The sequence below is a fragment of the Pempheris klunzingeri genome, chromosome 20 (genome assembly GCF_042242105.1).
Source record: "Pempheris klunzingeri isolate RE-2024b chromosome 20, fPemKlu1.hap1, whole genome shotgun sequence".
NCBI classification, from domain to species: domain Eukaryota; kingdom Metazoa; phylum Chordata; class Actinopteri; order Acropomatiformes; family Pempheridae; genus Pempheris; species Pempheris klunzingeri.
In genome coordinates, this window is record NC_092031.1 from 17,147,088 (window position 1) to 17,169,980 (window position 22,893).

At 43.1% G+C, this 22,893-nt stretch overlaps 3 protein-coding genes across 4 annotated transcripts in view; all 3 read left to right on the top strand.

Moving 5' to 3' along the window:
- The first annotated feature begins 1,804 nt into the window (after nt 1-1,804).
- On the top strand, nt 1,805-4,789 carry LOC139219577 (pepsin A-like). The gene is made up of 9 exons (XM_070851488.1): nt 1,805-1,860; nt 2,136-2,286; nt 2,378-2,495; nt 3,189-3,307; nt 3,590-3,786; nt 3,921-4,037; nt 4,138-4,279; nt 4,461-4,559; nt 4,652-4,789. The coding sequence occupies exons 1-9, from the start codon at nt 1,805-1,807 to the stop codon at nt 4,787-4,789; spliced, it is 1,137 nt and encodes a 378-aa protein (XP_070707589.1).
- A 2,826-nt stretch (nt 4,790-7,615) lies between these two features.
- LOC139220152 (PI-PLC X domain-containing protein 1-like) lies at nt 7,616-10,564 on the top strand. Of its 2 annotated transcripts, none has more exons than XM_070852222.1 (6): nt 7,616-7,733; nt 8,511-8,635; nt 8,717-8,848; nt 9,525-9,683; nt 9,803-9,986; nt 10,116-10,564. In XM_070852222.1, exons 1-6 carry the CDS (start codon nt 7,616-7,618, stop codon nt 10,355-10,357), a joined length of 960 nt encoding a protein of 319 aa, XP_070708323.1. In that variant the 3' UTR covers nt 10,358-10,564. The 2 variants fall into 2 exon arrangements, with proteins under 2 accessions (XP_070708323.1, XP_070708324.1); XM_070852223.1 differs by having other exon boundaries at nt 9,803-9,868; nt 10,116-10,201.
- Nucleotides 10,565-22,893, top strand: part of spata20 (spermatogenesis associated 20) — a 39,720-nt gene continuing 27,391 nt past the window's right edge. The window contains exons 1-12 of the mRNA XM_070852221.1: nt 10,565-10,849; nt 11,856-11,984; nt 12,070-12,134; nt 12,359-12,513; nt 12,616-12,759; nt 12,838-13,039; nt 13,146-13,276; nt 13,819-13,923; nt 14,551-14,625; nt 15,673-15,885; nt 16,202-16,394; nt 17,519-17,687. Coding sequence (XP_070708322.1) covers nt 10,653-10,849; nt 11,856-11,984; nt 12,070-12,134; nt 12,359-12,513; nt 12,616-12,759; nt 12,838-13,039; nt 13,146-13,276; nt 13,819-13,923; nt 14,551-14,625; nt 15,673-15,885; nt 16,202-16,394; nt 17,519-17,687 — 1,778 coding nt within the window. The 5' untranslated portion in view covers nt 10,565-10,652. The remainder of the gene's footprint in view (nt 10,850-11,855; nt 11,985-12,069; nt 12,135-12,358; nt 12,514-12,615; nt 12,760-12,837; nt 13,040-13,145; nt 13,277-13,818; nt 13,924-14,550; nt 14,626-15,672; nt 15,886-16,201; nt 16,395-17,518; nt 17,688-22,893) is intronic.

The window sequence follows — 22,893 nt, forward strand, 5'->3', positions numbered from 1 at the left end:
TACGACAAGGAGACTCTGTGCATGTGCAGCTGCCATCTGACCAGGCTGCAGGACTTTATGCTGGTCCATATGTCCACTCCACATTTTCTGGATATTTATTGTAGCCAATGTAAGAAATGTGTACAAGGAAATATATATACATGTCACCACAGTCAAACTCTACTAACACCAACTAGAAAAATTGCAATTCCTGAAGAAATTGCAGTGTGAATTCCACCCTGCTGCCTCAAACGTCACCAATGAGCTGCTGCTCGTCCGCTGTCTCTCTGCTCACATGTAGCTCTTTTCATTGAGATTTGTTCTGTGACACACCTGCGAAGAATAAGAATAACAAATCGACAACAAGAGTGGCTAACACTAATGGCGCTTTTCCACTAGTACCTACTCGACTCGACCTTTTTGGTTTTCCACTAGACACAGTACCTGGTACCAGGTACTATTTTAGTACCTACTCGGCCGGGGTTCCAAGCGAGCTGAGTCGAGCCGAAAATCTTCTTGACAGCTTGGTTAGCCTGATAAAGCCCGTGAGTAGCAGGGTGCTGAATCCACTGGCAAATACTGATGTACTCAAAGAGCCAATTGATGGATACATCAGTCCCAAACCGTACCTTGGTTACCTTCTTGAGTCAAAGGCAGCTGAGCTCCACCTTGCTCCTGAGGAGAAGAACAATGTCAGAAAGCGGTGTGTAGCCTTCACCATCTCCCTCACTAATGAGTTGAAGGTGAGACTGCCGGACAACATTGAAGCATTGCAGTACATGTCATTCAAGTCATTCAATGATATGTGTTAGCACTGTGCATTTGGGATAAATAAAAACAGTGTGAAGTGTGTATACCTGCCCGTTGTGCTCTTTTCTGTCCAGGGAGCCTCATCTGGCCATTTTTGCAGCAAGCACATGAGCCAGAGCCCGTCTGCCCTGTGCCACAGCTCTGTGGAGAAATCTGGCAGTTTGAAAAGAAATGATACAGCCCAACATGCACGAAGGTGCGAGGGCCCTCCAACGCTGATTGCAGCTTTAATTCACATTATTACGCATCTAAAGGAAAAGACGTTGATATAAGAGTACACACATGATAACGTAGCTAACACTGCTACTGCCGAGACTCACGTGCAAAGGTGACTGTGGTGTTAAACAACTGAATACAAATATTTTCTTTAAATAATACATGAGATGTTTGACTTAAATGTACATGAACAATGCAAAAATGTCTTGAGTAGTATAGTATTAGAATTAGAGCATGTGGTGTGTACTGCATTTGCAAAGGCAAAACTTTAAAATAAAAACAAAATATGCATAAAACTGAAGCATTAAACAAGGAAAAACACAAAAAGTATCCAAAAACATATGTACTGGCAGTGGTGAATTTATCTTCACCATCTATCTGGCATCACCTTTCGACTTTATCAAGAGAACTTCTCAGATTAGCACCTTCGTCGCGAACGACATGAATACAAATATTACGCTAAACTGCAGTTATGCAAGCTTTTTCCGAAACTGTGTTCCTTCCTGTGTTCCACATGACTGACATTGTCCTGAGGTCAACGATTATTTTGTCCGTTACTTATCTTTACTTATCACTTGCTTGTGTGTATTGCCTTATCATGGTGTAATGGTAAAATGTCAGCCCACCTGTATAAAAGAGGATGCATGCCTGTCTGTAGGCATTCAGGCTTTGGCGTCTACAGGTGGGTATACGACAGGACAGGATCACAGACAACCGTACTACTAAATTTCTATTGCAGCTTTTCTGTTTGAATGGTTCTGTAATATGATCTGAAATTGATTTTGACAGCAGAGCAACAATGAAGTGGGCCTTTGTTGTGTGTGCCATGGTGGCACTGTCGGAGTGCTTCATCCAGTAAGTCAGCCTTACCGCTCTAACACGTTTCTGTGCTTATTTTATTTGAGATATGTCCTACTACCTAAACTTCATTACCTCCTCTGAAATAACTGCAGACATGCAACATTCTAAACTAGCAAGTGTCTGGCCTCTTTGTATGTTCTGTGCCAAGAGTAAATCCAAATAGTGAGAGATTTAAGAGGAACACACGAGGTAAAGCCTGATCAAATGAATGAAAAGTAGCTGAAAAAAGAAAAAAAAAAAGTCAGGTTGCTCCCTTTGGTGAATACTAGGATCCCTCTGGAGAAGGGTAAGACAGCCAGGGAGTTCCTGGAGGAGCAGGGTCTGTGGGAGGAGTACAGGCTCAGGTACCCATACAACCCCATGGCCAAGTTTGACCAGCGCTTTGCCGTGGCCGGCGAGTCCATGACCAACGATGCTGATGTGAGTAACAGCTGCAAAAGCTCGAACAGATGAATGAGTGGAGCTTTGGGAAATGGCTCGTGGATAATCGGTATATCCTCTTCTTCTCCAGCTGTCTTACTATGGAATCATCTCCATCGGAACTCCTCCTCAGTCCTTCAAGGTCATCTTTGACAGCGGCTCGTCTAACCTGTGGGTGCCCTCGATCTACTGCAGCAGTCCAGCCTGCAGTATGTAAAACTAAACATGCATATACACCCCCACACATTTAACAGTCACACGTTAGATGGCTCGACTGAGTTTGATTACAATTCACACTGGTTGATTGTTAGCTGACCACAAGATAGGCACAGGCACAAATGCTGAATAAAGGAAGAACCAGATGACACGATGTAAGAGTTACAGTGAGTATGGTTGGGGTTAAGCCAAGGACATAAGGACCTGAGATGGCCCCAAGAGAGGTGAAGATCTACCTCTGATGGGAACTCAGACCTTGCAGAAGTCTAGGGTAAAGATTAGGAGGGTAAGTGAGCAGGTTACGGATGAAGACAGACTCGGCACACAGCTATATCAGATGCCTTGTGATCCTTTGGGGTCTCTAAACAGCCTTGGTTGTTCCAACAGGTTTGTATTGGCTGCGCGTCACAGCAGACTGAAAGCATGAAGTTAAGAGTCATAGCTGCAAACTTTTACTTTTAAATCACTCTATTATATTTTTTACATTGATCATATTCATGTATTTCATTATTTGATCGCTAATTTACATTGTACACTTGCATGAATGGCCATTTGCATTAGTATGTTGCTTTTAGCAGCTCAATTCTTTTCTTACTTTGTTTTTAATGTTTTTACTCCACCATCTACATTTGGCTCCTCCTACACTGTATAAACTATTGTTATCTTTTTCTTGTGTACCTTCCTAGACAACCATGCCAAGTTTAACCCTGGCCTCAGCAGCACCTACAGAAACAACGGCAATCCTCTGAGAATCCAATACGGCACTGGCAGCATGACGGGCTTACTTGGATACGACACTGTGACGGTGAGAAACAAAAGCATGTAGTGGCACTTTGAACTGGAAAATAATTCTTACAGACTGATTCAGTACATTGTTCCACTATATTTAAGGCAGAAAGATACCTGGATTCTTTCCTAATTAAATATTTGTTTGCCTGACCGGCTCATATTCATGTGTGTTGTGTTAAAACATGTCATCAGAATAGAAAAAGCAAATGGACTGGATGTTCACATTACAGATTTAAAGATCCCACTGTAAATTAAGATGCTTTTAAACTCCTACAACATCTTTGTGTTTGTCTTTCAGGTGGGTGGGCTCGCTGTGACGAACCAGATCTTTGGTATGAGCGAGACTGAGGCTCCCTTCATGCAGTACATGCGTGCTGATGGTATCCTGGGCCTGGCATACCCACGCCTGTCAGCTTCCGGCGCTACACCCGTCTTCGACAACATGATGAACGAGGGCCTGGTCAACCAGGACCTGTTCTCTGTCTACCTGAGCTCGTAAGGGTAGCCTTAACGTTGCAGTTTCCTGTTGAGAGAAGGAAATCTTTCTGGACATCAAGCACTTGATTAATACTGAGACAGCAGCTTAATTTCTTGAAAGTTTTCTAGTATGTTCTCGCTTTCCTCTGCAGTGACTCTCAGCAAGGCAGTGTGGTGACCTTCGGTGGTGTTGACCCCAACCACTACTATGGTGCCATTACCTGGATTCCCCTCTCCAATGAGCTGTACTGGCAGATCACAGTGGACAGGTAAAGCCGAAAGCGGATACAGCATCACAGATCCTCTGAAATTGTAGGCATGCGGGTTTGATCTCTGTCTGATGCCTGCCATCCTCTGTATCCCTTTCAGTGTTACTGTCAATGGTCAGGTTGTGGCTTGCAGTGGCAGTTGCCAGGCAATCGTGGACACTGGCACTTCCCTGATAGTCGGACCGCAGAGCAGCATCAGCAGCATCAACACTGGGGTGGGAGCCACCAGCCAGAACGGAGACGTAAGGGCCAAGAAAGATGAGATGGTTGACTGAATAGGATTTCTGTAGCCTCATGCCGACCACAGTACAATTTAACTGAGTTGGAAATTACATTTACACATTACAACAGCAATTTGTAATGTGAAAAAACAAAATTTGATCAATTTCCTGGCACTTTCCTCTCTGTTTCCCTCTGCCTCAGTATATGGTCAACTGTAACAACATTGCCCAAATGCCAGACGTGACCTTCCACATCCAGGGACAGGAGTTCACCATCCCAGCCTCTGCCTACGTCCGTCAGGTAACTGTTTGTCTCCCTACCAGATTGAGTATTTTTTCACCTCACCATACTTCCCCTCCATCTGAAATTCTTTGCCTAAATCCCTCTCACAGTCTCAATACTATGGCTGCCGTACTGGTTTTGGCAACGGAGGTGGCAGCCTGTGGATCCTGGGTGACGTCTTCATCAGACAGTACTATTCTATCTTCAACAGAGCCCAGAATATGGTGGGTCTGGCCAAAGCCAGATAATCAACTTGACGTCACCATGTTCAGGAGCTTTGCAACAATCACACCCTGTATATATCTTAGCGTGGCAATACTAACAACATGCACAGTTTTCAGTTCTACTGTAAAGACTAATATTTTCCTTGACCTATAAATGATTACAGTTCCTCAAATCCAATAAAAAACGTTAATTGAATTTGAGTGGGGTTTTATTGATTAGCATACTTCACAGTCTGTGCTATAGGTGGCTACTGTGGCCACAAATGACAATTATGGGATAATACTAAATGATGAAATTGAGGAAGCAAAGAAGAGCCACCTAAGGCCTATTAGATGGTGGAGTTCTTCATCAAGAGACTCAAACTGTGGGTGAGGTAAGTAGCACATTAGTTGTCAAACTTCCAAAGTCAGCACATGTTACTGATTCCACACATTTTTCCCCGTTCTAGTTCAGGTAGTTCAATATTCAGGACAGCTATACAAGACTCCTATAATACACACACACACAATTAGAGATTATAAGACAAAGTGTAAAGTCAAAGTAGTGCTGTAGCACCGTTAGCAGTTTGTGGGTCCCTCAGGATACTCTGCATGCATGATGTATATGCATGGTATGAATGCAAGTTGTCAACAGGCTATGGTGACCAGTAATGTGAGCATGGATATGAAGGGACAATGGGGGTCTTTTATGATCATCTTGTATAAATGTCAATGATGGACTCATCTTGAGGTCTAAGTTGTTACAGTTCCAACCGATGCTGAGCTGGTCAGGGCTGCAGGCAGACTGATACAGTTTAGGGTTTTACTGTAAAAACTTGACATACATAAGCATATGGGACAATGAGGCAGGCAAGGGTGAAAACCGGGAAGGTAGTCCAAATAGGCAAAAGAATCAAAACTGATAGGCAGAAAATCCAAATTATAAAAAGGTTAAAAACAGGCAGGTGACATGTTTCAATTCTGGGATAACAGATTTACAGAATAAAGGATGCAGAGGCTAGAAAGCAAAAGCTTAAAGCAACAATGTGATAGAGAACTAGTGGGAATTGAACTGGTGGCACTGGGAAGCAGGTGAGTGAGTGAACAGGCTGGTCAGGCAGCTGGCATGAATACCAGCATGTTTGCCTGAGGATGTTCACAACCTGGAAATCAGCACTGGAATTGAACATGATTGATGGGTGGTTTTATCTGCTGGCAGGTAGTATTCAGGCAGCATTAAAGGGCCTCTGGTTTTGGACTTAAAGACTTTACTTGTCCTGATGAGCTCTACTCAGCCTGTGGAAATGATTGTATAATGTCTTTTGTGGCTGTGGGGGATTCTGAGAAAATCACCCCAGATGATGTCGTCAGGTGTATCTCGGCTTGGAGACCAGTGATTTAAAACAAAAACAGTTGAAACTAGTGGTGAGGAGTTTGAAAGATATAGGCGTTTACCAGTCAGAGAGTAAAGAAAGACTCCATAGCTGCTATTGTTTGTTTAGTCATTCTGCAGTCTGACCCACAAAGGGACTAAAAGTCAGGAGATCTTGGACTCTGCTGCTTTGGTTTCGACCATTCTGGTAAGTATTCAATACTATTCGATACTAACTAGAGTAGCACTTAACATCATCCTCCATAAAACGAAACTAGTTGAGAGCTTACCATCAACACAATCCATGCACTGTTCTGTTCCTCAAGAGTCATTTACAATAGTATTGTTAAGTCGTCTATTCTTCCAAAGAAAAACAAGCGTGAAGCTTTGAGTGGGAGAAATGACACTGTCACTCCAACATTGGTAAACCGACTACATTTCTATAGCAAACTATATCACATAGTAAAGGAGATTCTAGCACATTACACTTGTATATAAAGCATTTATTGAATCAGGCACTCAAACTACCCTTTCAGTCCCCTCTAGCCTTCATTAACATTTATTTTGAAAGAGCTATTCTTTTAAAATAAATGTCCTATCTGCAGAGCAGTGTGCAGGGCTTTCCTCTGCAACAGATGATAAACATCTATTATGCAACTGCATGAGAAATACTGGCTGTGAAAGTCATTTTTCTAACATTAGTAATTATTTAAGCTGAAAAGGCCTGTTGACTCCGTGGGTATTTCATTTGCAAACAAATAAAGACAAGTGGCCCTCCGGTCAGAAAGTGGGGGCGAGTTTCATTTCTTCAAACAAACAGGAAGACTGTGCTACTGTAACAGCATTGTGTGCATTTGTGCTTTTATTAACGTGTGTAGTTTACATGTTAACACAGCTCTATCAATATTTTGTTAGCAGTAATTCATATCATATTATCTAAAGAAAAAAGACCTTCAAATATGTGTGTAACTGCCCTAAGAGGACTTCCCAGGAGTTCTGCACTTGAGTATGAAATGTCCTGGTCAGAATGAACTTTGTTCTTGTTCTTGCCACCTTGAGAAAACTAATACATTTCTACTTTAAAGTTGTATCAAGTAGAAACTGGCGCCGGTCTCTACTATGTGCAACAAAGCAAACCTGGCTACTTCGCATAAGTTTTCGTTCATATGCTCGCTCTAATTACTGGTCTGTGGATGGTATGAGGAAAAACTACATATCATTTTCATCAAGCATTACAGTCAAAACTATTTCTATTTTTAGGTTAGACAATGTGCTTCCTGATGATAAAAACTTGCATGACTACAGTCTAACGCTCACTAACCCTGGTCCTATGAAGACAGTAACTTAAATACTGCAGCCTCCAAATGAGCAGCTGTTCAGCTATGGGTAGGTGATGGTGCTCTGGACTTTTTTTTAAGGCAAACTATTGATTATTAGCCCCAAACTGCTGTATTGACTCTGAGGGGTTGACTTTGTGCTGCTGTTGTGTAGAATATAAGATGACAAAGTCTGCAGAAGAAGGCGAAGGAAGAAGAGAAGTCACGAGTTACTGTGACTGGATGTCGAAACAACCACCTGAACTTCACAACATTCCTCTCTTCAATCTGGCCATACCAGGTATGAAGCTGAAATAATGTAACTGCTGACACTGCCTCTGTATTGAAGTAATGCTCAGCCCAGTTTTTGACAGTGTGTGGTTCAAGGACTTTGCTGTTGGGCTTTTTTTTAAATTAGCTTATAAAAGCCCTTCTTCATGTAGTATCTGATGGGTGCATCTAAAGAGTGGTATTTATGATTGTGTCCACTTGGTGGTTATGACTGTGCCTGTTGGTGTCTGTCTATCTAAAGGAAGCATGAACTCGACAGGAGTGATTGATTTTACCTCCTTATTTGGGTACAGATGGTTGTAAGTATTTTGGTACATTCCTGTACATTTTTAACAAAGACATCAGCTGTTGAGCTAGGAAGTCAAGAAGAGTATAAAAGATGACCAGAGAATGGGCTCAGGAGAAGACGAGGGCAGACACAGCAGATTCAGCTGGGGGTTACGCTGTCTGTTCCTACAATTGGCTGAACGTCTTCCCAGGCTTCCATGGTGCCTGTTAGACAACTGACCTTTTTGCAATAAACCTATTTTATTCACTAAGTCGTTGTCAGCAGAAGTTTCCTTTCATCAACTGCAGAGAAGTCACAACATTCAAATTTGTCAATGGGTTTGTGAATGTTTTATTTAGTATAAGAGGTCGAATCCTCTCACTTCATACAGTGCTGTAACAAATCCCAATCAGGGGCACAGTCAGCATGCTAATATGCTCACATATGAGGTTTATGAAAACAGTAACATTGCTGTGTGTGTGTGTGTGTGTGTGTGTGTGTGTGTTTGTTAATTCCTAGGCAGCCACGACTCAATGAGTTACGACTTGGACATCAACTCCTCTATAATAGAGCCCGACAGACTGAAACCATTCAGCAACATTTACTGTGTGCGTAAAATAGTGCGCAAATGGGCGATTACTCAGGTAAATGCAGACTGTATTCGTGCATGCAGGGATTAAAAAGGGGAGCGTTTGTTTGATGGGTGATAACAGTTTGTCATACAGGAGGAGAACGTCACAAAGCAACTGGATGCTGGCGTTCGCTACTTGGACCTGAGGATCGCTCGCAAGCCAAATGACACCAACCCCACCAGGCTTTACTTCTACCACGGACTGTACACACAGACTGACGTGGAGGTAAAGTCATTCAGAACCATAACCAACGAATATGTTAGGGGAAATCAATCTTTTTTGATTTGACCAAGATATATATGACTAAATATCTGAATAAAAATCCACATCTTATAGACCACAGGGCCTGCTGGTGTCACTGTGGTTTAAGATGCTGACCATGTAATTGCAACCTCCCCACTTTCCAGAACCCTTTTATTGCATGTCAGACCCTTCTCTCTCCTCTCATTTCCTGTACCATCTGTCCAAAATAACAATAAATAACATTTCTGAGGCGTCTTTTTTGGTATCTAAAGGGGGGGAACGGAACACGTGACCCCAGTATTTTTTCTAAAATCCCAGCTATAGTCCTGAACACACAGTAGTAATTGTAGATGAGTCAGTACAAGATTATTTGTACTTTGGTATGTGGTGTTATACATATGGATATGTTGTGGATCCACAAAAGGTCATGTCAGATCACTGAATCACTTTTGCTATCAGTTTTTTTTTTTTTTATATCTGATCGTGCATTAACTTTTCACTCTGAGCAATAAAAAATGAAATGAATTCTGAAGCGAAGAAGGTATTTTTCCTTTTAAATAAGAAAATGTATATCAAAGAAAAAGAGGTACAATAGAGAAGAGACCTTTATTTGATGCCGACTGTACTGACAGCTACTTTTCTTTGCCGTTGTGATCAGACTGTTCTCAAGGATATAAATGAGTGGGCAGAGAAGCACCCCAAGGAGATCCTCATCCTGGCTTTGTCCCACTTCAAAGGCTTTGACGATGCGACAATCCACAACCACCTCATCAACTTCATCAAGACCTTGTTTGGAGCCAAACTCGTCCCCAGAAAGGTAAAGTATACTGAGTTTTTCCATCAAGATCACAATGTACTGAGGTAGCCTCTGTAAGTACGGCTTGAAACTTCAGCTTATGCCACTTCAAAATAAAACGTCTCAATGTGTCATGACAGGCCACCCCTACCCTGAAGAGCTGCTGGGACCAAGGCAGAAACGTCATAGTTTCGTACGATCACAGGGTACATCAGCACCCTGAGATATGGAGTAAAATAACTTATTACTACGGCAATAGCATGGACCCCACGAAAGTTGAAACAACACTTGATCAGAATTTGAAAAGAGCAAGGCCCTCTGGCAGTGAGTTTTTCCTCTGTTCCTGCAGCCCGTTGGGTTGCACATGTGTAGTGAACAATAAGATGTTTGGCTTCTACTTTGGTGACCAAAGTTATTCATGCACGGTCTCCTGCACGATGATTTACCCTGCAGGTTTCTTCGTATGTGGCTTGAACCTGACACTGCCAGAGGATGCAGGGGCACTCTGCTACGTCCTTCGTCTTTGTGACAGCCTCGCCAATGTCATACGGAGGAGCCTGCCGAAGCTGCTGCAGTGGGTGAAGGAGCAAGCAGAGAAAACACAGATCAACATTGTGGCCTCAGACTTGGCGACCACTGATGACTTTGTCCCAACCATCGTCAAGCTGAATATTTCAAGATATGTGAAAGCATAGTGCACACACTGCTCATAAGGTTTTAAACTCTCTTTCCACTTCCTTCCTTCCTTCCTTTACAACACACACACACACACACACACACTCCTGCCCTCTCACTAACCACCTGTGGATCACTAAAGCAGCCAACATTGTGTCCAGTGATCCTGGTCTCTTGGCGCGCCATCTTCTGTCAGCTTTTGGTATTGCAATAAAGTGTTGCTCTCATGTGTGGAAGTTTTGGCTGGTCCGTGCCATCAAAATAATTTAGCTAACGTAAGCTTGCTTAAGTAACTAAGCGAGTTGGTGGATTAGGATGTTAAGACTGGCGTGGCGTCGGTCGGCGTCCAAAAATAGCCCCGCGGAGCCCGCACGCCTGCTAGCCGCAGCCTTGTTGGCAGCGGACAGTCCACACCAGAGCTCGGGGGGTAACGTCAGGTGTTTCAGGCAAATTCACCACCCACCGAGCGACAGGTCACCGCTCCTCCACCCCCAGCCGGCCTACCAGCGCAGGTAAACCCGCCATGCTAATGGTTTGCTAAAGCTAACGCCAGGTGTCCGTCAGTCTGAGAGGATAAACGTGCCTCCAGTTAATGTAGCAGCAACTTTCATGGCATGTAATATGTGTATAAATGTTGCTTTCCACGTGGTGGGAGCTGTGGCGACGTGGGACGTGCTTTAGGACGAAGAGAAGAAGCAGGCGACACTCCATTGCAAAATCAATCAAATAAGTATAGTCCCAACCTTAAGTATTGCCAGGAAACGTTCTCCTGGAATAAAGACATTTAACGAAGGTTGAAATGCCTTGTATATTAATTCGGTTTCACTACAGAAGCCATAAAGCGGCATTTATTTCTAATAATTAGTGAGGTTTTGTAACGCTACCTGGTTTGCACCATGCTAGCAGCTTAGCTAACGCTAAGTGCCCTTGGATAACCTGTAATAGTCTAATAGATAGCGTTTTGCGTAATTGTGTCATTGCTAATTCAGCCGAATTATAGGGCATGGTGTAATATATCAAAAAATGTGTTCAGTCGTGTTTTCTGGTTGCTGAACCCTTTGCAGGAAGCAAAGTCGCATTAAAATGGGCAATATTCAAATGGGGGTCGACACGAGTGCGCGTTAGCTAATTGCTACAGTGCTGGACAGCTACGGCAGCTGTAGGAGGAGGCTGCTGAACAAGCTTCTCCAGTATGAGTTAGCTGACAGTGTGATAACACTTGGATTTAGTAGAATACATGCAGGCTAAACACACATTATTAGGCAGACTAGTGTGTGTGAAGTTCAGCGTTAGCTCGGCTCCACACTGTCAGAGCAAGGATTACATGTAGTCAGTTAACATTACACCAGCAACACTGATGCAACCCTATTCACTTCTAGGAAGAGGAAGCTCAGGTGTTACTGTTGATATTACTAAGCTGCATTCCAGTAAGCTCACAAAGTAAAATGCTATATGATGTCTGGCTTTGGAAGATTTTTCTGCATTACTGTTAATCTTACATTATGTTTGTATGTGCAGTGCGTCTGTCTTTATGAGCATGGAGTCAGGGGGTGAGGGGCCGTCATCCTCCCCTCACAGGCACACCAACAGGCTAGCTAAGGAGATGTCACCCTATCTGCTGCAACATGCACACAACCCTGTTGACTGGTGAGCGCTGACAAACTACAGAAACGTACACATTTCTGAAAACTGCCACAACCTCCTATGTAAACTAATTTGATTTTTGTTTTAGGTATCCGTGGGGACAAGATGCTTTTGACAAAGCAAAGAATGAAGACAAACCGATTTTTTTATCAGGTTAGAAACATCTCGCGCAACCGATAGTGGCGTTACATTTTGGGGCTGTGTCACTCTCGTTTTATCCGTGTTTCAGTGTGAGTAAAGAGAAATTATGCGAATGATGCCGTTGCCCCTGATATGTGGGGACATAACAACTGGAAATTGAGGCACTCACTTAACGCTATAGTTGTGCTTGTTCTAGAAATATTTCCAGTAAATTGTCTCTCTGTGTGTCTCATCAGTGGGCTACTCAACATGCCATTGGTGTCATGTTATGGAGAGGGAGTCTTTTGAAGATGAGGAAATTGGCAAAATCCTCAGTGACAACTTTGTCTGCATCAAATTAGACCGAGAGGAGAGACCTGATGTGGACAAGGTCTACATGACCTTTGTACAGGTGAGTGTACATGTGTCTTTACATTTAGGTTTTCCCACACAAGCCTTTTATTTTTTCATCCGCTAATGCTGTTTAATGATGTCTGGTTGGTCGCATCTACAGGCAACAAGTGGAGGTGGAGGTTGGCCCATGAGTGTGTGGTTGACCCCAGACCTTCGACCTTTCATTGGAGGGACTTACTTCCCTCCCCGAGACCAAGCAAGAAGGCCTGGGCTCAAAACAGTTCTCACCAGAATCATAGAACAGGTAGAACAGGAGTTTTTCCAGTTGTGTAGTTTGTTCTCAGCCTTTAGCACTGTCTTAAATATGACTTATGCACCTCAGTGGCAGAATAACCGCCCCGCTCTGGAGTCCAGTGGAGAAAGGATCCTGGAAACTCTAAAGAAAGGCACGGCCATCGTTGCAACCCAGGGAGAGAGTTCACCACTGGCCCCAGATGTTGCTAATCGCTGCTTCCAGCAGTTGGCGCATTCATACGAAGAGGAATATGGTGGCTTTAGAGACGCTCCAAAGTTCCCCACACCAGGTAGACCCAGCAAGAACCGCAGTAGACGCAATTATCCTGCCCTGCCGAGCCTGTTGAGCACTCTTCATCTGACTCTTTCTCCATTTATCGTTCCCTCCCTCCGCAGTGAATCTGATGTTCCTCATGTCTTACTGGTCGGTGAATCGCTCCACCACAGAAGGAGTCGAGGCTCTTCAGATGGCCCTGCACACGCTACGCATGATGGCGCTGGGAGGCATCCACGACCACGTGGCACAGGTTTCACACATGTTTGAATCAAAAAGCGATTTGAAAATGACATTTTTCACAGTTTTTGGGACATTTTAATTGGATTATATTAACCATTTACCAAAGACAGCTGTCACCAGATTAAGCAATAATGAAAATTATCATTATTTGCAAAACGGATGCATTAAGAATGACAGGAGCATCCATTATCTCAAATGTTGTTCAACAGAAACTTAAACTGTTGTACAGATAAAAATTTGTCTAAATTATGGGAGTCCTGAAAAACTTTTTCATAGATGGGATATCCATGCATTCTTCTGAGTGAGCATGGTGTCCCAAGTCTTTAAGTCTTAAAAGCGATGATAGGCAAAATGATAGCTTATTAACGATGGCTTTGTAAAGCAATAAAAGACAGCGTTTATACATGAATGTATGAACTGTGAACAGAATATATGTTCTGTGTTCTATCTTTCAATTCAGGGAATTTTGGTTGCAATAACATAGATCATTTTAACTGAATTTTAGTAGCAGGAAATATATACTGCATCTGTCTTTACGTCTCTTCTCTGCAGGGTTTTCACCGTTACTCTACAGATTCCTCCTGGCACGTTCCCCACTTTGAAAAGATGTTGTACGACCAGGCTCAGCTGAGTGTAGCCTACATAACTGCTTCCCAGGTGTGTGTGTGTTCATTTTTGTGTATCTGACAGGATGTCCCTCCATCCTTCTGCCTCTTCTCTTATCCAGATAATTCATCACCAAATTACCCCGTTAGTGAAAATCATCTATGTGAGACTTTTATTTTGTTCCGGAGTAAATGGAAACACACATAATTTCAGGGGGGGTGCTAAAACACACAAATGACTGTGGGGTCATTTGTCATTGTTGTTGTATTTAGCTTTTAGCATTTTCCACTTAAATATGTGCTGATATCTTTCAAAAAGAGGTGATCAGTTCAGATTGATTCATACCTGCTTCCACTGTGTCGAAGATGCAGCTGTAAGAAATGGATGCAGAATGCTGTCGTTCTTAGTTTTCTCACGAGCGCATGTCCTGGTTTTTCAAATTGGACAGAGACGTGAAACAAAAAGTGAAGTAGGACACAATCATGCAGGCAAACACAGACACACACACACACACACACACACACACATACGTGCTTGTGTTTAATGAGGGCGCTGATACTTCGTCAGTATTCGCATTGGAAGCGCCGGTTAATATCCTGCAAGAAATCACATGACAGTATCTTTAAGGTTATCCTATGAATGTAAGCAGGTGTGTGCCGTATTGTTCTGCTTTCCCAGGTATCCGGCGAGCAGTTGTTTGCAGATGTGGCTAAGGACGTACTGGTGTACGTCTCCAGAGACCTGAGCGACAAGGTGAATCATCTACAGCCTTGTTAACACCTCCGTGTGTGTATATGTACATGTTTTTTTACGAGCAAGAGCATAAAGAAGATGATAAAATGGGGGTTAGGTTGGGCTTAGGATGTGTGTGTTAAGGTCAGTTTATTTAGTTTTTTTGAAATGCACGTTGGCAAGGGAATTAAGAAGTAATTAAAAACAACAGAGCAATACAAAGCGCGACCTGTGCTCAGTTCTGTATCTACTGCTGACAGCGCACAAACATTAACTGTAAATTCCACCGGGAGATAATAAGTGCGCGTTTGCCAGCGCGTGTGTGTCCGTGTGCTCATAAATCCGCGAGGGCAAGGGGTTGGGACCCCGTTGACAAATAGCCTCTTAAACCCCCTGCTCTCCTCTGAGGGTCAACCCTTTTTCCCCCCTTTGATTAATGAGTCGACAGCAGCGAGCGGGGCACACAATTAAAACCACACTGGTTGTGATCATTATATTCCCCAAGATTTATTATGTAATTATAAGCTAATGAATTATCGCCGCAAAGGTAATTCACTCTAGAGTGTATGTTTCTTTTGTGCTACAGTGGCTGGGATCTTCCACCTGCGAGGTGGACTCTTAGATTCTCACCGTGCCTAAAAATAATGCTCCCAGGGTTTATACAGGCTCTGAGATAGGATAATGATATAATCAGACCCATTATTGATTATTGTCAGGTTTCGTCATCTCACCGCTTGAGATAACAGTCATGTTAGGACCCTCTCAGGGCTTACATGATTACTGTTGCGTATACAGTTCTCAGAGCCTTGAAAGGTTTTGATTGATTCATTGATTATTGTCAGATGTGTTTAATTTTTAAAGAAAAGCTTAACTTTCACAGCCATTAGCATGTTAGCAAATAGTTGTTCATTTATGCACCACATGATGGCACAGACTGTTCACTGTGATCTGGAGGCATATTTCTTATCTGCATCGTAAGATCTATATTTATCTCAAATCAACTTGCCATTAAACAGCAGTTCTCCCTCTCCTTCCACCTCCTCCACTCCTTCCTATTGTCTGACACAGTCTGGGGGCTTCTACAGTGCAGAGGATGCAGACTCTGTCCCAGCATCAGGGGGGCCGGAAAAGCGCGAAGGGGCTTTCTGTGTCTGGACAGCTTCAGAGGTCAGGGAGCTGTTGCCAGATGTGGTGGAGGGTTCCACCGGACCTGCCACACAGGCGGACATCTTCATGCACCACTACGGGGTGAAGGAGCAAGGCAATGTTGCTCCAGAACAGGTACTTTTTATTCTTATTGTGTCACATGTTGCTAATGTAACCTTTGATTGGATAGCAGAGATGAAATAGAGGATGAACTGAATGATTCAAGTAAAAAAAAACCAACTAAAATTCAGAAAAAAACAGACTCGCTGATCAATGAAAGTAATCATGTAGATTGAAGAGGTGATGCAGACTGTTGAATCGTGTGTTTTTTGCTATTCTGACAGCAGTTTAATGTGTTAAAAATGGCCCATTAAGACATTAACATGACATCTGTTGCAGTCAGTATGAGTTCCCTGAACACCCTTCTATCCTGTGTACTGTATGTTGCCAGGACCCCCACAGGGAGCTGCAGGGCCAGAATGTGCTGATCGTGCGCTATTCAGTGGAGCTAACGGCTGCTCACTTTGGCATCAGTGTTGAGAAAGTCAATGAGCTCCTGGCTTCCGCCAGAGCCAAAATGGCAGAAGTGAGGAAGAGCCGGCCGCGCCCACACCTGGACACCAAGATGTTGGCCTCGTGGAATGGTAAAGTCTAGACGGGTTTACACCAAGCTCACTACATCCTCTCACGCCAGTCACACTAAGTGTATTAAGAACGATGACTGGTGCACGGAGATGTGTTTTAGTTTCGGCCACACTTGATCCACACACTTGATCCATACAGCGGCAACGTTGCAAGTGCAAAAGTTTTGCGCTTATTATTTCATTTTGATTTAATTTCCTCAGTTTCAAGAGTCTGCTACTGTTGCATCTGACAGATTATTGTGTAACTGTTTTATCCCACACCCAAAACAACCAGACCCCATTAAATTGATTTATTTAAAGAGTGTCTTGTTAGTGGTCCACATCAGGTGTTTGTATGGAGCCCCACTACCTGTCAAAGCACCCCCAGCTACCATGCGCTGCCTCCTCTCTAAATCAGAAGGGGCATTAGAAGAACAAACATAAAAGCCTGTTATAACCTCGGCATAATGTACAAAAATGATTGTCTGATTAATGCATATAAATATTCAAACAGATGTTTGCAGTATACATCAAACATCATTAGCAGTATGACGGTTTTGCAGATTATTATAGAGACACTAGATATCACTTTCCATTAGCGTGATGCCAATTTAGACACCATCCTCACAACATTGTTTGTCAAGCACATTGTCTCAGATGTGATTAATTACAAGAACAAAAAAAAAACACACAGACACAAACACGCTCATGCACGCACAGTCTTTGCTCCTAAGGCTGACGTCTCCAGACAGAGTGCGTTAGTGAGGTAATGAGGCTCTGCGATCCGGAGAACTTCCCAATTAAGCGCAAGACTCCCCTTCTCCTCTCTAATGAAGAAACCCCTCCATTAGTCACCTGTCCTCTGCCGCAGCACTTTGAAGACCAGGCTGTGCACTCAGCAGGCTTTGATACCCTACATGAAAGAGGAGTGGATAGAAAGAGGGAGGAAGGAATGGATGTAGAGAGTGAATGAGAGAGGGAACGAGAGAGAACAGGGAAACTTCAAAGAGTGTGAAAAATAACTAAGCTGCGACTGGCCACACTTTGGTCCCCCAGCGCAGGGCGGACATGATGTTTAAGGAAGAGTCGTTTTCTACATAATCATCCCACCACCATCGGCCTCACTTCCTCTCTGCTCCCCTTAGGTCTGATGCTCTCGGCCTACGCTCGCGTCGGAGCTGTGCTGGGGGACAAGGCCCTGCTGGAGAGGGCGGAGCAGGCCGGCAACTTCCTAAAGGAGCACCTGTGGGATGCAGAGCGGCGGACGATCATCCGATGTTGCTACCGCGGAGACGATATGGAAGTGCAACAGATGTAAGAAGAGAGGTTTGATTATGTGACATTTAAGATTTAAAGGCCACAAACGCCTTTTATCTCAATGAGTGTGTCCTATTCGAACATTTTTTGGTGATTGCACTTGAGAGATTTCTGTGATTTGAAGTGAGCTGTGCTCAGCTGGAATGACGTGATGCTGCACACACCAATCACATATAGTAACATTTGAATATTCAGTTGTAGGATTATTGAGTTATATTGCCAGTCAAACCTGATCTCACCCTAACAAAGCCCTCATGGAGCAGGTTATCTGAATGACTCTTAATAAATATAAATGATAAGTTTGCAGTGTCGACCGGTCCTGGTCCTCCAGATAGACTGTGATTAGGGTTGTGACTGCTGCTACACTCTGTCACTGTTCAAATACTTCAATAAGTGCATGTTGAAGATGTCGACGTAAGATACCAAAAATGTTGACCCAAAATAGCGCAACTAAAGGATTTGTTTCAATAAATGCCCATATGTATATGTGGGATTATTAATTGCGGTAATCGCTCCTCTTGTCTGCACCCACTGCGAAGAAATCCCCTCCTAAAGCACTTTCAGTAAGTAAGTAAATGGAGGACAGTGACCACAAAATGCACTCTAAGTTTTAGCTGAAGCTGATATGAGTCTTCACCAGCCTGAGTTAGACACATACATACTCAATGTATCTTCCACCGTTACAGCCTTCTCAGTCCAGAACTGCCTCAGAATGATGTCTCTGTAGAGTTTTCTTTCAAACAAACAGAGTTTAGTTTACTTTCAGTGTTTCTCACCAAAAAGCACTGTTGAATTTCTTTCCCCATAAAACATTTACAGAGCTGGTTTCCTTGAAAAATGTTAAACCTGCATTGTTTATGTCCATATTTTCTAGCTTGCAGGAATGTGCGAAAATCAAACAAAGCAGAGACTCGTACATCAAAACATTGCTGCGCTGCACCACCAGAACAAGTCAACAGGGTACCTGTTTAACACTGTATATCCAGTACCATGAGCCTCAGTGTTATGTTCCACCTGTCCTTTAAGATCACACGCATCTTCTTCCTTATTGCCTGAAAACATGTTTTTTTTCTTCTCTAGTCCTGGGACAGTAATGCATTAATATGTACTTAACTCCAAGACTGAAGAAATAGTGTAGCAAAGTAGAGTTTCACTTTAGCACAGGGGCAGGAAGCAATTTTTTTTCCCACTGTGCTTGGAAAGACTAACTAACGCAAACAGGAAACAAGGCTATGGGGATAAATCAGGTTACAGCAGGAAATCAGAGAACATGTTGCACCGCAGTAACCTGGTTAAGGTAAAACTACATTTACATGCACATGTCAGTAATTGGATATCTCCTCTAACCTCAATCATTCTGTAAATTTGAACCAAGATTGGCCATATCTAAGTAGATTACAGATGCCTGTTGAATGACGTGTGATGGTGAAGAGTTGTTTTCCTGCTCAGAGCTTTTGGAGCTCTGGGGAGAGAATATGCATGTTTTGTTTTGTTTTTCTTGCTGATTATGTGTGTTTGAATTTTAGCCTAGTACAAAAAGTGTACTGATCAACTGTGAGCAATTATTTAGACTTGCTTATCCTAGTTATGGTTTAAGTGGTGGCTAAACTAAACATGGTAAAGAAATCAGGTCCCTTCTCTTGCTGTGTTAACACAATATCTTAAGCCCTTAACCCTACAAAAAGGAAACAAAATGTTTCATTTACCTGACACTCCAGAACTCACCGATCGGCTGGTGGCAACGTTCAATCAGTGGATTAGACTGGGAATGTGCTGGAAGCATCAGAACATGAACGCACATGCTCGCACAAACACATGGCGCCTTGTCGATTGCACACCACCGCTCCAGGTGTCCTCGTTCTGTTGGCCAGCCCTGTGCCCTAGTTACTGTGAATGAGTGAGTGGTAAATGCTACCGAATCAGCAGAAAAATCTGCCAGGAGACCCACAACAGGCATGATGAAATGCATGTAATATCATACGCATGTGTGAACAGGTACGCGCTCGTGCCTAAACACTCTGGCCTTGTTCCACGGCTTCTGTCTCATTCATAATTGTCCAATTCAAGATGGTGTCAGCATTGAGAACGCTTACCAAGGCCCTTTTCTCAAGCCTGGTTTAGTTTCCATACATGGGTAAATCACATATGGGCCGTGGACTAATTTGCCAGGAGGAATAATAGGCACTGAGACTAACTGGGTTAATAGGCTGTGGAGGTGTTGTGGAGCTGATGCCTTAGATTTTTCCGTGGCCCTTCCCTGGCACTGCATGATTTAGAGTCTTACTACTGTCTCCAGGGACCAGAGGGAGGCCTGAGAATGGGAACACTGTGACAGTGGCAAGGTCCAAGTGGGACGCTGGTGATGTTGACTCAGTCTTAATTGAGTTGTCAACATGTTTGGTCACAAGCAGGCTGCTCTGTGCTGCATTCACAAGTGGTGACTTGTCAGATTTTTCGATAATAAAGTGTGTGTGTCTGCAGGTTGTATACTTTTCGTCGTGTTCAGCCACGGTCGCTCCTGCAGGATATGTGAACTACCCATGTCTTCTATTTATTCCAAAACCATAGGCATCTATATGCATCTATTACAGTCACAACTCTTCCTGGAAGTCTTCCTGTAAGGTTTTGGAACCCGGCTGCAGGGATTTGCTCCCTTTCAGCCACAAGAGATTTAGTGAGGTCAGCTACTGTTTTTGGCAATCAATTTCATCCACACCAAACTGGGGAAAACTATTTCTGTACAGACCAGGCTTTGTGCATGGGGATATTGTCATGTCGAAACAGGAAAATGCCTTCCCTAAACTGCTGCTACCAAGTTGCACACTATTGTCCAGAATAGTATTATAGGGCTGAAGGATTGGAGCTAAGAGGCTTAGCCCAGATCAATAGTACGTCAAACACACAGTAATCTAAAGCAAATGATAATCAAATAAGAGTAATTTGTTGGTCACTTATTTTTGTCCACAGATTAATACATATTTTTGTGCACTGTTGAGTATTCAGAGCATGTTGGACTGATTAATTAAAAAAGAAATACAGTGTGTGTGCTCATGGTAATGAAGGAACATGTCGGCCAGGGCAACAGTCGGCTCACTGATGTGTTTTAACAGCTTTTAGACAACAGTGGAGCTTTATGGCAAATAGGAATAAGTTATATCAGTCGTTGGATACAGAGACAACACCTCAATCACCAGTTTTTGTTCAACAGAACGGAAGCTCAGGATCTGTTGAGAGGTAAAATGATGTAAAATGTAGCATTTAAAAACAATTATTATACAGTCTATTGTTAACAGCCTCAAATCAGTAACCTTACTCTAATCCCTAAACCTGAGCCCAAGTTGTATTCCAGTGGTGTTCAAAGCATCCTCTTTCACCAGTTCACACTTCACACACCAGAGAGATGGATAGATAGAACAGACGTTGTCTCTGAACGATAGCTGTTCAAGTTTCCTCTCCAATTACCCAATAAAGCCCTGATCAGAAAAATGATCCTCATTATTGACGCCTGAGTAATCGGGTTACTGCAGATAGATAGATAGATAGATAGATAATGATGATGATACATTAAGAAAATTGCCTTCGGAGGTATCTTGTGCTAGTAGTTAATGCTCTAAGGAAAGAGATGCAGCGACAGAAAGCAGAAGTTAATGTATTAGGTGTCACCACATGGGGAAAGTCCACAAAGAGCAATTAGGTGAGAGATGCAGGACTGTGAGATGAATTCCAACGGTGTCCAGATTGTCACAGGAAAACAAACGCCAGCTACGATTCCTGGTTAATGAGTCAAACAGGGAAATCTATCTGGGTGTCTTGCTGTTTCTCTCTTTGTTTCCCACCTCTCTCTCTCTCTCTCGCTCACCTCTCCTATTATTTTTCTATGTTATTATGAGTTATTTCATCTGTAATGGCGCAGCGCCATGGTTAAACAGTACCCTCTGTAGCGCGGGCAAGCATATTAGATTATTCTCTAACGCAAAGGTCACGGCTGTTGTAAAAATGATGGGAGTCGATGTGTTTACGTGACCCACATTGCCCCAACAGGTTCCTCCCTCTAAGGCTTATTCAGGATGAAGTGAAGTAACCATTGTGAGAGAATCATTATCAAGCTATTATTATAAAATTGTGTCTGAGTCTCTTTGATATGGGAGACTGACACAGCGTTTTATCTTTTACTCTCCGGGAAATTACTCATTTAACAGGCGCTACCGACGGTGTGAATGAAAAGGCTGCCGAGTATTTCTGAAAGGCTTTTACGTTTGCTTGTCATTGGCGGCCTCCTTGAAGTCTTGTCTCAAGTTGTCACCCCTGTGGCTGCAGTCACCTCAGCCAGATGACATGTCACTGTGTGAGAGAAGGCGGTATTCTTATAGGGGGGGGGGGGAAGAATTGTGATGAGTTTGGTGAGCGCCACCAAGTAGAAATGTTTTGCTCATTTACTAAAAAGCTCTGAATCTCTTAAGACCCACATATATGGTTTACAGAGAAGTTACAGTTTAAGATTGCTATTTTTGGTTATTTTATCAATAAGCAACAACTATGTCCAGACTAGAGACAATAAAACTATCCATCACAGCATCCAGTCTGACTACCAGGTTCAACTTTGATCTCCTGTACTTTTTGTAGTGTGCCTCTGTGACGAGACGTATCTCTTATGTTTCTGGTGCAGTCACTTTTGTTTCACCTCCAAATATTATTTGTATATAATCTGTTTTTCCCTCTCATTTGACTTTATTGTAGCAATATTTCTGCATTGTCAGATCAGCAGCTACTTTAGTGAGTGCAAATATAATTTAGTTACATCGCTCATTGCTGATGTACTTCTCAGCAACTGCAGTTGTAGTGGGTAGTGAGTACTCCAACCACACGGGGGCAATAGTGAGCCCATGCCGGGTTTGCGCATCTGAATGGGACGAACACGAAGCACTCGGCAACGTAATCAGACAATCACCACAAAAGTGACATTTGTTCTTTATCTCACGTGATTTCAAGCAGTGTGTTTCAGTTGTAAAAGGCTGCTCTATTCTATTGTTTGAGCTTTTGATCACCTGACTTATCATCTGCCACCATCATCAGGTCAAAGTTTCAGTCACGGAGCAATTTTGCTATAGGCACTCCTTTTGTAGCTTGTCATGTCAAATTCCAGGCATTCTTCCCCTTTGGGTTTACATTAGACTGGCCAGTCCAGGACTGCTTGCTGTCTCCT

Coding starts and splice junctions, on each gene's coding strand:
- LOC139219577 (XM_070851488.1), top strand. CDS start 1,805: ATGAAGTGGGCCTTTGTTGTGTGTGCCATGGTGGCACTGTCGGAGTGC. Junction 2,496..3,188: donor CTGCAGCAGTCCAGCCTGCA/GTATGTAAAACT, acceptor GTACCTTCCTAG/ACAACCATGCCAAGTTTAAC. Junction 3,787..3,920: donor TTCTCTGTCTACCTGAGCTC/GTAAGGGTAGCC, acceptor TTTCCTCTGCAG/TGACTCTCAGCAAGGCAGTG.
- LOC139220152 (XM_070852222.1), top strand. CDS start 7,616: ATGACAAAGTCTGCAGAAGAAGGCGAAGGAAGAAGAGAAGTCACGAGT. Junction 8,849..9,524: donor ACACACAGACTGACGTGGAG/GTAAAGTCATTC, acceptor CGTTGTGATCAG/ACTGTTCTCAAGGATATAAA. Junction 9,684..9,802: donor CCAAACTCGTCCCCAGAAAG/GTAAAGTATACT, acceptor GTGTCATGACAG/GCCACCCCTACCCTGAAGAG.